The sequence below is a fragment of the Harpia harpyja genome, chromosome 4 (genome assembly GCF_026419915.1).
Source record: "Harpia harpyja isolate bHarHar1 chromosome 4, bHarHar1 primary haplotype, whole genome shotgun sequence".
NCBI classification, from domain to species: Eukaryota; Metazoa; Chordata; class Aves; order Accipitriformes; family Accipitridae; genus Harpia; species Harpia harpyja.
The window spans coordinates 84,805,866-84,821,046 of record NC_068943.1 but is presented as its reverse complement, the minus strand read 5'-3'; the positions used below and the strand labels follow the sequence as shown (position 1 = coordinate 84,821,046).

The 15,181-nt window shown below is 45.5% G+C and overlaps 1 protein-coding gene across 16 annotated transcripts in view; it reads left to right on the top strand.

Annotated features, from left to right (window-relative positions):
• PIP4K2B (phosphatidylinositol-5-phosphate 4-kinase type 2 beta) overlaps positions 1-15,181 on the top strand; it is a 26,850-nt gene extending 11,669 nt beyond the window's left edge. For 2 of the 16 annotated variants that reach the window (XM_052785364.1, XM_052785362.1), the window contains 8 exons: positions 1,420-1,516; positions 5,552-5,704; positions 6,480-6,626; positions 6,983-7,021; positions 8,404-8,517; positions 8,817-9,075; positions 9,466-9,569; positions 10,274-15,181. In XM_052785364.1, coding sequence (XP_052641324.1) covers positions 1,420-1,516; positions 5,552-5,704; positions 6,480-6,626; positions 6,983-7,021; positions 8,404-8,517; positions 8,817-9,075; positions 9,466-9,569; positions 10,274-10,354 — 994 coding nt within the window. In that variant the 3' untranslated portion in view covers positions 10,355-15,181. The remainder of the gene's footprint in view (positions 1-1,419; positions 1,517-5,551; positions 5,705-6,479; positions 6,627-6,982; positions 7,022-8,403; positions 8,518-8,816; positions 9,076-9,465; positions 9,570-10,273) is intronic. The other 14 variants (XR_008234849.1, XR_008234858.1, XR_008234857.1 and 11 more) reach the window with 14 other exon arrangements.

Sequence of the window (15,181 nt, the reverse complement as noted above, 5' to 3'; positions counted from 1 at the left end):
GTTTATATCCTTTGAGTGATGAGAAGTCTGGTAAGGCCAGGCTCAGAAGTGGCACTGCTACAAAGCTAGCTACCCATAGATATTCACTGGACTGGGTAGAAGACAATATTTTAGAGTTCACAAAGTGTAACTTGTCCAAAGCCCTAGGGCTGGAGTTTGCTGCACATCTTGGTTATGCACAAAACTGATGCAAGACTGTCTCTTGACTCCTGCTGTGCCCTGTCTGGGTGTCCTGTCCTGACCAGCAGAACCCAAATCCCAAGACCATGGAGGAGAGGGCAGGAGTTTACGCTCTGTGACCTGATAGGTTCCTTGTCTCTTTGAGACTGTTCACAGGAGACACCTGTGAAGCTGCGTTGTACGCCTGGCCCATGGGGTTTCTATGGAGTTACCCCCTTCTCCTTTCCCCAAAAGATCAATTTTTGGAAGCCCCTTTAAAACCATGGTTGTGACTGGTGCTCAGAGGTGTGTTCTGTGCCCTGGCTCTGTGCGTGTGCAGGTCTGCAGTACTCCCTGATTAATGCTTCATTTTCACTAAGTTTCACAGGGATCAGCTTTTGAGAGTGGGAGTGTGATTCAAAAGTTTGTCTTCTCTGGCACCTACAATTTGCAGTATCTGCTCTTCCCTCTTCTCCTACATAGATTTTAGTTTCCCACGTATTGGTGCAAAGGATTCTCATTGAGAATGAGCTGACAAAATCTCCCACTGTGTCCAAGCAGGACCATCCTCTGCTTCTTCCTGCTGGGCAGAGTAAGAGCTCTGGTAGGGAGTAGATGCAGCATCCCTCAGCGACAGGGAGCATTGTCTGTTGTCCGCTGTACTGTGCTTTGGGCAGGGACCATTCCTGGCTGGCAAGGCCTAGCAGCAAAGCTTGCTCTGTAACGGTTGGGACTGGTCTGGAACATGCCAGACTGGAGCTGATTCACCCCCTCTCTTTTGCGTTCTGGAGAGATGGTTTGTCATGTGTTGACCTTTCTTTTGACGCACGAGTGATCTGATCTGATCTGAAATCAGAGCCACCCCCCTTTCCTCCAGCTTTTCATCTTAAACAGTAACAGTGTGTTGCAGGGGGCAGCTGTGTTACTGAACGGAACAAAGCAACAAAGGAGGAAAGAGAGAAATAATTCTGTCAGATCTGTGCTTGTGACAGGGGAGATTGTTCTGTAAGACAGACGTCCTCATCCAAAGAGCCTGTTAGTCAAAAGCTGGATCCTGCAAGCATTTCTGTGAATAGATTACTTTTGTAGGCATCCAAAGAAATAAGCTACCTTAATGAGGGTAAATACTTGCAGAATAGGGCCCTTGTAGGTAGGAGGGGGCTTGGATATCCTGGGAGGTTAGCAGTGAAGTGGGAGAAGAATTGAGTTTGATTTCACAAGCTGGACATTGCACAAGAATATCTTTTCTGCTTTGCCTAGGGAAAACTTGCCAAGTCGCTTTAAATTTAAGGAGTATTGTCCACTGGTGTTCCGAAACCTCCGAGAAAGATTTGGGATTGACGATCAAGACTACCAGGTACCGTCTCTTCTCTCCCTGCTCTCCTAACACCTTTCCCTAGAACAGAATAACCAAGCTGGCAGAGAAACTATGATATCAACATTCTTGTGTGGTCAGTTTTTATGGGTTTATAATCATGGTTTGAATGGTTTTACCGTAACGCTAGGGGCCCACAGCAATGGAGTAGATCTTGCTGTGCCAAGCACTGGGCAATTGCAGAATGAAAAGATGGTTCCTGCTCCAGAGAGCTTACAGTCTAGGCATAAAATAAGAGGCAGCAGATGGTTGCAGACAGGCAGGAGCTGGAGGATAACAATGATCTAGTGCAGAACATCTGCAAGGAAAATGAGTCTGTCATGTTTTTACAGATTCGGGTGCTGCTTTAACTAAGTGTGCGTGCCAAACATTGGTGCTGTTGAATTGGGTTTACAAAGGTGGCTGCTGCTTTGGGATGTGTCCCCCAAGGCCAGAGGTTCAGACTTCCCTTGGAGGGGAGAGACATTTTCTTGTATTAATACCGTTGGGCTTAAATCCAGTGAAAGAGAGATGTCGCAACTCTTGCTGCTACAGCAGGGCCACCCTTCCACACACAGCTCTTAGTCTTACGCATGCAGAAGATGTGTAGTAGCAGGCTGCTTAGAGACCTCTTAAATGAGGGAAGAGCCAGTGCAGAAAAAGAGGGTGGCTTTGATAGCTGTGTGGCCTTTAGCAGGCTGAGTGTTAGGTAATTAAACTCAGTATCTTTGGCACTCCACTGCAGTTGATAAAGGCTGGCAATGCGCCAGCACTGACTGGTCGAGGGCTTCAACTAAAATACTCACTGGAATCTGCCAGCCCAGAGAGGCACGTTAGGGCTGGAGGATTGGGTGAGTGGTGCAAGCTTCTTGCTCTCTCTCTTCTTTGCTTTATGTGCAAACCCAGCCATGCTCCCTGCTGCCCATGTTGTGGGAAGAGGAGATGGGAGCAGAGCTGTTCCTGCTAATCCCACCAAACTGCTTCCTTCTGGTAGTATGTGTGTGTGTGTGCCCATGTCTGCATACGTCTGTGTATATGCCCTCCCCAAGCGTGTCAAAATTCTCCCTGACTATATCTAGATTATTGCCTGATCTCACCCTGTTTCAAAGTTAATATAATGAAGAGATCTGTTTTCTTACTCCAACTGCATGGCTTGTTGCACTGGTGAGACACTGGGTCTACTTGATCCAGTTTCTGGTCTCATGTGGTATGGGGAAAGGAACAGATGTGTAGCACCTGCATCCCATGCTCTGACCCTTGTTCCCTGACCAAGTGGGGAGCACGCTGGTCCCTCTGTGAGAAGGGGTGACCTCTGAGGATACCGGGATTGGTGTTTGGGGCTTTTTGCTTCTTTGCGTAACTGTCTCAGTTGCCTCTCTCCTGGCTGCCAGGGCCCATCCTACTCTGCTGCCTGTTCTCAGGCATGCTGGATACTCTGAAGGTGTTTGCTCAAAGTGAGACACGTTTTTCGAGCAGAACTGACAGTCGTCTTTGCTTTCCTTCTGCAAGGGGCCAGCCATCCCCAGGAGGAATTGTAAATGCTGGTTGCTGCCTCGTGGCTGCCTGTCGCAGCTCTGGTCTGGGTGACTGCCCATCTGCTGACGGAGATAGAGCTGAGCCCAGCGTTAGGAGGCAGGTGGTGTTCATTGTGCCTGTGTGTGCTCAATGCCTTGTAATTACCTGTGAGCCATGAGTTGCACACACAGATCTCTCCTGCTTGTGACGGAAGATCTCTTATTTTCAGGACATGGCTGCTCAGTTCATGCTTTTCTTGAGCACATGCCTGTTAGATTATTAATTTTATTTTTTCCCTCTTACCGTCAGGCCTGTTCTTTAGGCAGCAATGGCATTTTGCCAGGAGAAGCAGTACCATTGCCTCCTGGTCTGTTGACAGTAGTTCATGCCAGGTTGTGTATGGCTCTTGAGGAGACTGCTTGGCCAGCAACACCCTGCCCCTGGGGCTGGCTGTACCAGGGTATGAATTTGTGTGCTGGCTTCCTCCATACACTTCAACATACTTGCATGCAGTGAAGTCATTAGCTCCTAATTATTTTTTCTCCCAGTCCATCCACTATAGTATATTTTAATTTTTTTTTTCTCAGTTTCTTTTAAGAAATTATGAGAACCATGTGAAGTAACTGACATAGAAGCACCTACAATCTTGTTGGTTCTCAATACCTGGTTTATCATTTACATTTTACCTGTTGCTCTGAAGGATTACTTCTCCCATCTCTGGGGTAGAGCAGTTTGGCTCTTTAATAGTGTCCAGCTAGAACAGAAAGCAGAAAACACTCATTAGCTGAATTCAGGTGGGTAAAATGTGATGGCTTGAGTGGGAATCGAGCCAGAACGCTAAATATAACACCCGAACTGTGGAAGAGGTGGGAGTGACAGGAAGGGAATGAAGTAAACCTAAGGGCTGTGAATTTGGTAATGTCCATATGTGGTCACATTTCTGCTTCCCATCTCCTCTAGAAGAAAAGCTCTGTGGTTTTGAGGTGAGGGGTGATTAAACTGTGTAGCACAGACTGATTTGCAAATGTCAGCAAGAAGCAAGGGGTTATTTTGTTTGCCTTTATTTTCCTGATGGTTTCTAAAGCCATTGGCAGGAGTAGAGTTTTTCCTCTGCTTCATTAAAGTTTTAAAAGCTTTAAATGCTTCATTCTGAAAGGAAACCTCTCGGCTCACTTGCAGCGTGACATGGTAAATCCCTCTTTCGCAGCAGGCTCTCCTTGCTTGCGTGTCTGCGTCTGCAGAAGAGCAGGCTCCCTCTGCTGTCTGCTCTTCAGAGAGCTGAGGGAAGGAACGAACAGTGTAACTAGCAGCTAAAAAAATACATCATGAAATGCATTGTCCAGCTCTGAGATCCTGAAAGACACATCGATCTTGAGCTAAAGACCACTATCCAGGTGTCAGTACCACTGTGTTTCAGAGCACAACTCTCAACTCTCCCCATCTGCTTGCACCAGTGGCAAGGAAATGCTAGTGAGTCTACACTGTTGGTTGACAAAATGGCTTCTGAACAAACACTGGTGATGGGGCTGGTGGAGTTGGAAGGTAGTTGCTGAGAAGTGATGGAGGAAACAAATGGGAGACGGGTGACCTGCTTTGCTTAGTCTGGAAGGTGTGAAGAACTGGCTTCTAGGTTTCCATTCGGGTGGCTCTAACAGTGGGATGAGGCTCACAGCAAGTCCCCCTACCTGGGGAGAGGCATCAGAACAAAGAGCTCATGTTGTGGCTCAGGGAACATGGTAGATACTTCATCTGCAGCTTGCATGGGATTTTCCAATTCTGCTGCAAGTATGAAAAGAAGCTGCAATGTTTCGTTGCTAAGGGTGGAGACAGGGATATAAAGACAGATGCTGCTGGTTGTCGGAAGAACAACCAAGCTATTTATACTCACAGTCGTCTTCATCCAATTGTAAGAATAGCAGAGGCTGAGGGTGGCTTTCGGTTTCAGGATGACCTGTAAAGAATTCCCAAGCAATGAGACTTTGGCCAGTTTAGGCTGCTTTTTGATGGAAAAGATGACAGGCCATTTCATTCATTTTTTTCTGTTTTTCCTTAAACCTTGGACTGTTCTTAAATTTCCAGGAAGAAATACTAAGAAATCTTAGCCTGTGTTTACTGCCACTTTAAAAAACCCCTTAGTAAAAAACATCTTCAAAAATGCATACCAGGTGTTGGAGTAAAACACATCAACAAATAGAAGGCCCAGATGAAAGCTCTAAACTCCATGTCCAGACTTCTGAACAATTGGGTTAACCTCAGCAGTGCTGAACACTCAAGGATGCTTGCTTATTAACAGTCACGACTGGAGTGTGTTTGCAAGTGTGCTCTGAAGCTCGGCCAGGACACTGTCACAGTTATGAAGGTGGAGCACAAAGTCCCTGGAATGTCTGTTGTTCCAGAGCCAGGTTGTGGAGCTGGCCCTGGTCACCCATGCCTCATCTGCTTTCCAAGGCTGCTCTTCTTTCCTCTCCAGGGAGGTGGCAGCTTCTGCCTCTCCTCCCCACTTTTTTGTTCTGGTTCTCTTAGAACTCAGTGACACGAAGCGCCCCAGTGAACAGCGACAGCCAGGGACGATGTGGGGCCCGGTTCCTCACCACCTATGACAGGAGGTTTGTCATTAAGGCAGTGTCAAGCGAGGATGTAGCAGAGATGCACAACATCTTAAAGAAGTACCATCAGGTACGGTGAGTCTGGAACCCTGGGAGGGGAGGTGGCAAACACCTTGGGGAGCATCTTGTGATTTTCTGGGGAAATGGAGCTTGGATTCCCAGTGTGCAACCTGGCAAAGCTTGCAAATAGCTTTTGCAGAAGAAAACAGTGTTCCTTAGCATCTGAGAGCCAATTATGGCACAGCTGCCTGTTTCTTCACAGTGCTGAGCTCTGCTCACAGCTCACCCTGTTCCTTACATCAATGAATTATGGATTGCTGGTACCTGAGATCTGTAAACATGCTCCTAATTCAGTCCTTTGAATTAGACTTTCCAGAGGGACCAGGGAGGAGACAGTTACGTGCAGCAGGGAAGGCGGGGGCAAAGTGGGACAGCTGGAAATGTTCTACCCTGATCCACATTATCTGCCAGTCCATCTGCTCTTTACTTTCAGATACACTCACATAACCACAGGAATTGAAGTTAGCCAGTGCCAACAACAGACTCGCCCCGCTGAGACTGAGTGACGGACATGCACACCTAGTCTGTTACAGCAGGCTGGACATGCACACACAGTGAGATGCTCTGTCTCAGCTCAGGGCTGGAAGGTTCTTACAATGCCCTAACTTGCTTTTCTTGAGACACTAGGAGCCATTTGCAAGCCTCCTTTCCTTTCACTTCGGTGTCAGATGGCTGGAACTGGAGGCTTTAGTATCATCTTCTTGCTGAGCTTGTGTTCTGTCAGAGATCGGTTTTGTGTGACAGTACCGTCTTTCTCTGCCCTTCCCTTCACTGCTTTCCTCCAGTTCATAGTGGAGTGTCATGGGAACACCCTCCTGCCCCAGTTCCTTGGCATGTACCGGCTCACCGTGGACGGAGTGGAAACGTACATGGTGGTTACCAGAAACGTATTTAGTCACAGGCTGACTGTGCACCGGAAATATGACCTGAAGGTGAGGGTTTGGAGGGCAGTCATGAGAGCTCCTTTTCCAGGAGGGTGGGAGTTGGTCTTTGTAACGCCTACTTGACAAGGTCCTGGGCTTTGGTTTTTGTTCAGGGGATCAGGTTTTGGGGGCTCTGAATGGAGCTTCACTTGAGGCTCAAATGTTGTTCCATTCCCCTATCCCAAGTGGACTACACTACACCAGGGAGATCTGTAAGTCTAGCTCAGACATGAAAAAGGTGTTGAGCACTGATTTTAAAAATACTTTCATTATTTTTCTGCATGGAGGAATTAAATGGTGTCAATGAATTCTTTGGGAATATGACATATAGTGCAGCAATGCTCTTTTCTTTATTCTTTTATCAGGGCTCAACGGTATCCAGGGAAGCAAGCGATAAAGAGAAGGTATGGACTGTTCCTGGCCAGCCTTTCCTTCCTCCTGGTGGTTGGAAGCAGGTGGGATCCAGCTGACTTCCCTTTTCCAAAGGGGTATTGAGCAGGGGGTATTAAATGGGCCCTGAGTGATAACCTGTTTCTGTCCCACCTTTCAGGCTGTGCCTAGTAACTGCTCAGGAAGAGATGGTGCAGATTTGGTGGTGCCCTGCCCTGCTCTGTTATGTTGACACTACCAGCAATGGGGGGAACTTCTTGGGGGACAATCCCACAAGTATCAAAACCCATATTAGTGCAATGGTGTCTTTATGGAAGGATTTCTTCATAGTGCTCCCTGTGTACCAAACTAAGTCAGGTCAGCAGTTAGCTTTTGCAACAGATGCTTTTATAAACCAGACCAGCTCCTCTCAGATTCTTGGCATAACTCAGCATGTTTGTAAGTTTTTGGTTTCTGGTGCCATTAGGGAAACTTATGACTAAGAATCCTGCCCCTGCAAAACTTTGGCTGTGATGCTGCCATGAAAGGTCCTGTTTAAATCACAGCAGTAACTCATAGTACTACATGTTTTGCACGTGCACATGGGATTTTCAGGTTTGGGACCACAGAGTAAGTCTACTCCAGCCTGCCCTAACATTAGATCTCTGGCATGAGCCAAGGAACTCCCATTTACACGGAATGCTCTGCCATCGAGGCACAGCTTCATCGTGCCTAAGTGTCCCTGGCTTGCTGGCTCCTTACTCTCTAGCTTTTTCTGCTTATGCAGTTTGTCTCGGACCATTCATATTAGATCTATATAAAGCCACCACATGCTCATATGTCATTGTAAGAACAAAGTAACTTCATTCCCAGCTGCACAAAGGGGTTGTATGTTCTTCCATATCCATGAGAAATCCTCAGGGCCTGCTGCAAGCAGATTGCTCAAAAAGCAGTGGTTTTAATTTTTTCCTCAAGCCTTTAGGGAGAGGAGCATTTTTTTTCAAGCCGTCACCCCTTCCTCCCCAGTCAGAAGCCAACAAAATGCATTTCTATTCTGGGAGTTGGTTGGACCATCTCTAGTTGGAGCCTAGCTGTCAAGCTTTCAGCCTGCAGCACATCTTTCTGGCAGTCTTTAAAGTTGAGTTGCTCTCTGTGTCTCCCTTCAATTTCCCCCTCAGGAAATTGGTACAGCTCAGCGCACGGATTCATTGACAAATATTGTGCTCTGCCTGATGCCATTTTCATACTTAGTGGACAGGATGAGCCACTTCACCTTATAAACAGGCAAAGGGTCCTGATGCAACCCCACATTCGATCAGAGTCTCTGTGCAATCAAAATACCACTAATGGATCGGTGTACCAGCCTTCCCCCAAGAAGCAGGGGTTTTGAGAATTTGACACAGGCTTTTTGTTGCAGGCCAAGGATCTACCAACATTCAAGGACAACGACTTCTTGAATGAGGGTCAGAAGCTGCATGTTGGAGAAGAGAGTAAAAAGAACTTCCTTGAAAAACTGAAGCGGGATGTGGAGGTAGAGTTTCCCGGGGGACAGTTTTTACTCTGTCTCCCATAACTGGATCCTCACTGTGGTCTCTGGCTCAATGGGTGCAGCAGTGACTGAAAAGCAAGTCATTCCTGGATCAGTCAAGTAAATACAGTCAGTGTTATGCTGATGGCAGTGGGCATATGCTCTCATGTGTAGATTCTCTGGAGTCTAATAAGGGTTTAGCTCTCACTACAGCCCTTTCTTGGGAAGATACTGGCAGAGTAGGACTGAGGATTTCTGATCCCACGTGGATGCTGTTATTCTCACTCATGTCTTTCTCCCAGTTTTTAGCTCAGCTGAAGATTATGGATTACAGCTTGCTTGTTGGGATCCACGATGTTGACCGAGCAGAGCAGGAAGAGATGGAAGTGGAGGATCGGGCAGAGGATGAGGAGTGTGAGAACGATGGTCTAGGAGGCAACCCCATTTCCTCCTATGGCACACCCCCTGACAGCCCTGGCAATCTCCTCAACTACCCTCGCTTCTTTGGGCCTGGAGAGTTCGATCCTTCTGTCGATGTCTACGCCATGAAAAGCCACGAAAGTGAGTATCTTGGAATATTGATGAAGGCCTGGAGGGCAGAGGAGGTATCCTGTGGTCTGGCTGGGCTAAATGGAGTGGGAGGACTGTCCACAGAGAGAGAGAGAGAGAGACCCTGCCAAGTGTCTCTCCTTTGCTGTGCAGTCCCTTGTTGTGGATGGTATGAATTGGAATGGATAGAAGTGATGCTTGGAGAGTAGTGGCATGTTCAGAGAGTGTGTGGGCCTCTGGTGTGCTGTTTCCAGTCATTCTCTGCTCTTCTGCAGCCTCCAGCTGCCTTGCTTTCTCTGCTAGTTGCACCAAAACAGATCTGCCATTATTTCTGAAGGAGGGGGGTGCAGCTGGGCTTTGCTCACAGCTCAGGGTGTGCTAGCGACTCTCTTGCCTTGCTAGGTGCCCCCAAGAAGGAAGTGTACTTCATGGCCATTATAGACATTCTTACGCCATATGATGCAAAGAAGAAAGCTGCACATGCTGCCAAAACAGTGAAACATGGGGTAAGCAGCCTGCTGCCTGCAGGGAGGATGGGCTTTGGGGCTTCTGCTTTGCCTGCATGCCTGCGTGCATATGTGTGATGTCTCCTGACACTGATTTTTCTACCAGTATGGAAATTCTCCAGTGATCCCATGCCCAAGGACAGCTCTTCCCTCACTTACTGTCTCCTCAGACTGTCTGGGAAAGGCTTTACCTCTAGGTGGTTGGAGATGACTTGCATTTATGTCCCAGTTTGGGAGGTGCTTGATTTCCCTGGTGTGGCACCAACAGCCTCACAGAGCAGGAATGGACTGGCTGCAGGAAGACATACTCCCCTGCGCCCTTCCTGGGGCCAGTCCTGTTCCCTGGCAGCAATTCTGAACTTCCCAAAAGGGCTTGAAAAAAGCCCAGGTTAGCAGGACATGGAGTTCTTCATGCTCCTTCCAAATCTCCTCTAAACCATGAGGGAACAAATCCAATGCTTTGACTTAGTGGTCTGCAGAAGGTCCAGCTGGAGCTAGAATCAGTTTTCCTGGGGATCTCTCTAGACCTCTCAGGATGTTGTTTTTTCCTGGAACTTGCAAGTTGTTATGGGTCTTTCCAGGCAGAGACAGGCTGTGCTGACATGATTGCTCACTGCTGTCCTCCCTCCTCCACCCTTTGCAGTGCTGCAGGGTCTGCCCTTCGAGGAGGGTGTTGTGACTTGTCTCTCCTCTCTGCCTTGCAGGCTGGGGCAGAGATTTCCACCGTGAACCCAGAGCAGTACTCTAAACGCTTCAATGAATTTATCTCCAATATCCTGACATAGTCGTCTTCAGCCTTCAGCGAGAAATGAAGAGGGGCTACTTCCAAACAGAGAATGCAGCCTGTGACACTAAAACAGACACTGTAGCAGCATGTGGGGTGTGCATGTGTGTGTGCGTGCGTGTGTGTGTGTGTGTGTGCGTGCAAGAGTGAGTGTGTGGCACTGTGTGACTTCCGAAGAAAACTAATTCTAGGTGCACCCTCCAACAGTCCACTTGACCCAGGTGGAAAAGTGGGTTTTTATGTTACAGAAGTGCCCAGACATAGATTTGAGGGCTTTTTAAAACAAGAAAAGTGCATTGTTTCAGCACTGCTCTTTCTAATGACATTTTCTCCTCTCTGATCAAGAGAATCCCATAGGGATATGATATGTGGCACTGTATAAAAGGGGTCGCTCTAGATCACGTTCAGTGAGAGTGAAGCAGTGCCTGATTCCACAAACTACTACTTTTTTTTTTTTTTATTGGACTGTCTTTACCAGAAAGACAATACAAGCCCTTTTATTTCCCTCTTGATAGGAATTGGAAGGAAAATAGCTCACCATTTCAAGGATGGAAAATATTACTCTGATAAGGAGGAGTCGCTGAACTTTAGGTAAATTCAGACTGGGACACTTTATATTTTTTGGTTAATTTAAGTAACAAAACCTTATTTTGTAACTGCACTTGATTTACAAGAAAGACGAGGGAAATGAACATCTACCAAAGATGATCGCTTAAAAAGGTGTAACTCCTAGAACCTAAAAAACAAATCAGTGTGAGAAGTAGTAGAGGCATTGAACAACCTCAGATAATAATGTGCTTGGACCCATTGTGCTTTAAATTGGCCAGCTATGAAGATTTCATGGGGGAAAAAAAAAAAAAAAAGGCATTTTGTACCTGTAGATATGGGATAGTATTTGACTATCTGGAACGTTTCCCTGTCACACCTCAAGTCAGGAATTGCCGTGTCTTTTAGATGACAGCTTCACATCGCAGTTCTGCCAGTGTTAATCTAGCTAATGTTCAGTCTTCCTTACTTGCCCGATCTGCAACAGGTACTTGAATTTGTTTCCTGACAGAGGTTCTTTGGTTAGTTGGTTTATTTTTTAAATGGCAATGTGACTTGCACACAAAGGAATTGGACTCGCTACCAGTGGGGAGTGCTGGGAGCTGTGACTGTGGAGCAAGTTCCACTGCTCAAGAGGACTCAGGACTTGAGCTGTGATTGTTTTTACTCTTCTCTGCTCCATACCCCTCTCTAGAGCAACAGTCAAGGAGTGGAAATGTTTGAACACTTGCGCCAGATTATTTTCCCCCCCTAAGGAATTGGAACTGATTTGCGTGACTGAATAACGTCCTGTTTTGTCTCCAGAATGCTTGTAATATTTTTCACAGCCAAGCTTGTCAGAGTTGCTTTGAGTTTTGTTAGCTCTGCTGCACAACAGTTACAGATCTTTTGGTTCTTTTTTTAATTTTCTTTTTCTTTTTAAGCAGGATTTAGAGTTTTGAACAAACCTCTTGCAGTTGAAACATGTTGCTTATCTGCCTTGAAACTGTTTTCACATATGCCTTTGTTTCGGGAATAAGCTGTTTCGAATGTCTGTCCTGTGCTGTAACGCGTGCTACAGTTTGCTGTGTGGAATTTGGTCCTTTTGAGAGATAACTGGTGCTCATCACATCCTGGTAATTTCCCTAGACTAACGCTAGCTCTGGTCTGGATTCTGAATGTGGGCTTGGGTTTTTTTATGTTCATACCCACATTTGTGATGTGAATCCAACAGGTCTCAACTTTGAAGGGGACAAAAGGGGGCTAAAGTTTCAGCCCATAAGAGTGCACTGTAAATAGAGTCTTTAAGAAATCAAAAACTAATATTAGGGGTCATAATGGGATATGAATCTTTTTATTCATTCATGGGTCATTCCCTTTGACATGGGACAAATTTCTTCTGCCACTGTAGTCCAGTCCCTATTCTGTGTGATGTGGGGGCTAACACACCATTGTCTGGGAGGCTGAAGAGTCTCATGTCTTAAGGTGTGTAGCTGGAAAAGCCACAAAACAAATGCAGCTATGAGAATACTTTAAAAAAGGGAGGACTTATAGGGTATCATCAGCTTAGTTTTGTGGGCATTATGTTGGTTGCTTTTCTCTTAAACAATAAGCACTTAAGTTTACTATCAATTAGAAATTAAATACCAATCACTTTTTATTCTTGACAGTTTTAAAAATCTGCATTGAATCTGCAACTTTGGCCTGGTAAGTTTGCCGTTCTCGTTTTGGGAAACTAGCTTGTACCTTTTAAACTGTTTATCTTTAAATCATGTATTCAAAAAATAAGAGAAAAAGGGGGGAGGAGGAGAGAAGGAAATTAGTGAACTGCAGACATCCTGCACTGAGACACTACAAAACAAACAACCCAAAGAAAGTAGAAGAATGAAGCTTGCATAGCTAGGAGCAACAGTCTCATTCACTGAATTTCATAAACAGGAATGAAATTAAAATGCAGTTAGTTCCTGCAGCAATCTTTACAGAAGTCATGATGCTAAGGGCTTAAGAGCAGTTAACTGTATTTTCTTATTCCACTCTAAACAAACTCCTGCTGGAATTAAATTGGCTGTCTCTGGCTCAAGTGATATGAAAAGCCCCATAAACTCTATTCACTTTAGCACTTCCCCAATTCTGCCACTTCTGTCAAGTTGCCATACCGTGTGTATTAAAGTAATTAAATGCAATTTTCTCACTTAATGATGTATTACCCAGGTATGTAACTTTGTTTAACATAAGCATTTTGTATATTGTTTACATTTTGAGAGGTAGCATTATGTTAAAAATGCTAATTTTTGTTTCTAGACAGTATTTTTATTACCAGAATAAGAAGTGAAGCTGCAAATATTTGATTTGTTTTTAAAAGGGACTTTTTCTTTTGTTTTTGTTGTTTTGTTTTGGTTTTTTTTAATCTTGTTTTAGGTCACTTTTTTAACTCAAGTATTTAAAAGGAAAACCCAGCCCTTTCCATTCTGGTTTTACAACTGCTTGTGCTAGTTTGTTGTCTGTTTCTGGTGTGAATTTAGTTCTAGTTTGCTGAATGTAGATATTTCTGTCTGTAGCATGTACCCTGCGGAACACTTTACACTGAAGTGCATTTGACTGAAAACCACCCTCGGCTGAAAGAGTTGCAATAGGTAGGCAGATCACTCGGATCCTGGTCAGAGTGCAGGATTTTTCAAGAAATTGCAGTGCAATTCTTGGGTCAACTGGAGTTTCAAAAAGAAAGAAAAACTTAGTGTGCAGTGTCTCTCTCCAGTGCCCGAAGGCAGGGTGAGTTTGTGTGAGAAGCAAGCTGCAGGATCTGTAGTCCTGCCTGTACTGAGGGTCTCTCTCTTTCTGAACATGGGCCTGATCTGTCAAAATTTAAGAACTAAAAACTGCTTTGAACCTAGAACTTATCTTCCTCGTTGAGATAGCTCCTACAGTGTAAATAAGAGTGGGAGAAGGAAAGCAAGAGTTGTGGAGTCACAGTTTGGGTGCTGCTCTGCTCCAATAGTGCAATAAAAACCACTCGAGAACATGTTGGGTCACTCTTTAATAGGAACCACATGTTCTGGAGGTACCACACAGCACCCACCCTTTGTGTCAGCTTTGGTGTCAGCGCTAGGAAGGAGGCCTGGTATTTGCTGTATGTAAGAAGAATGTCAGCAGGAGTTCACTTCTCACAGCAAGGAGCAGTGGGATCCTTCCCTCTGGTCTTGTACACGCCTCTGATTGACGTGTTTTTAATTATAAAAGCCATGATCATGACATTCATCACAGGGAGAACTTCTAGGGTAGTAGGTGACTCCAGATTTCTTGCATAAATGAGGCTGTACTCCCACATCCGAGAATCCTAGGTTTGAATTGGATTATCGTCATCAGCAAGAACACAAAAACACTTGAGTCTTATTTCCTTTTCTGGGAGGAAACTCCTGCTTTCCCCTCCAGAGCGCTGCCACAGGTTCCTTCAGTGGGGACATCAGCTGGGGACTCGCCTCTTAGCCCAAGAAAGGCACAAAACAAGGTTGTATTGTAGTTATGGGTCGTGTTTGGTAGGGGTTGTGTCTTAGCCTTGACGGACGGATGCCTCCCAGTCCTGTGACTACTATGCAGTCTTTATAGATGCCTCCCTTCAAGCTGCACAGAGGTCAAAGTGTTTAACCTCAAGGTGGTACAAACCTTTCAGAAGTCAGTGTGTGTGTCCTAAACTTGGTTTGCAACACTGCATAACCAATCTGAGACAGATCGTCCTTACAATAGCTCCAAAAACAAAACAGGTATCCTCTCCTCATCTGTGTCTTAATGCCCCATTGCAGGTTTGCCTGTCAACTTCCCCTACTTCTGCAGAGCCATTCTCCAGTATCCGTATTAGCCACTACTGATTTTCCTTGCTCTTTGAAATGAGTATCTATCTTGTGTAATAGCGATGGCAAAGCTCGGGGAACCAACTGCTGGTCATCCATCATTTTTAGTGGTTTCAGTCTTCACCACTCAGAAATTGTGCTGGTCTTTGTTGAGCTGCACAATGCTAAGTGCAGCTGGATTGAGTTGGGTCAAGTGAGTGTATTACACGCAGGTCACATGGGTGGGCAGGGCTAATCAGTGCAACTGACAAAATGTGAATAAATTAAGTTTAATCTAAAACTAAAAAAAAAAAAAGCATTATAGGTTTTTTCACTGCTGTTTTTTAAATAGGAATTTTAAGTCCTCTGTGCTTGTCTGTTTGCTAGGAGCAGTTTGAGACACTGTTACTGTTTTGAAATGCATGCATGTTACAAGATGAGTCTCCAACCAGAGAAAAATAAAATTAAAACTTTGTGTA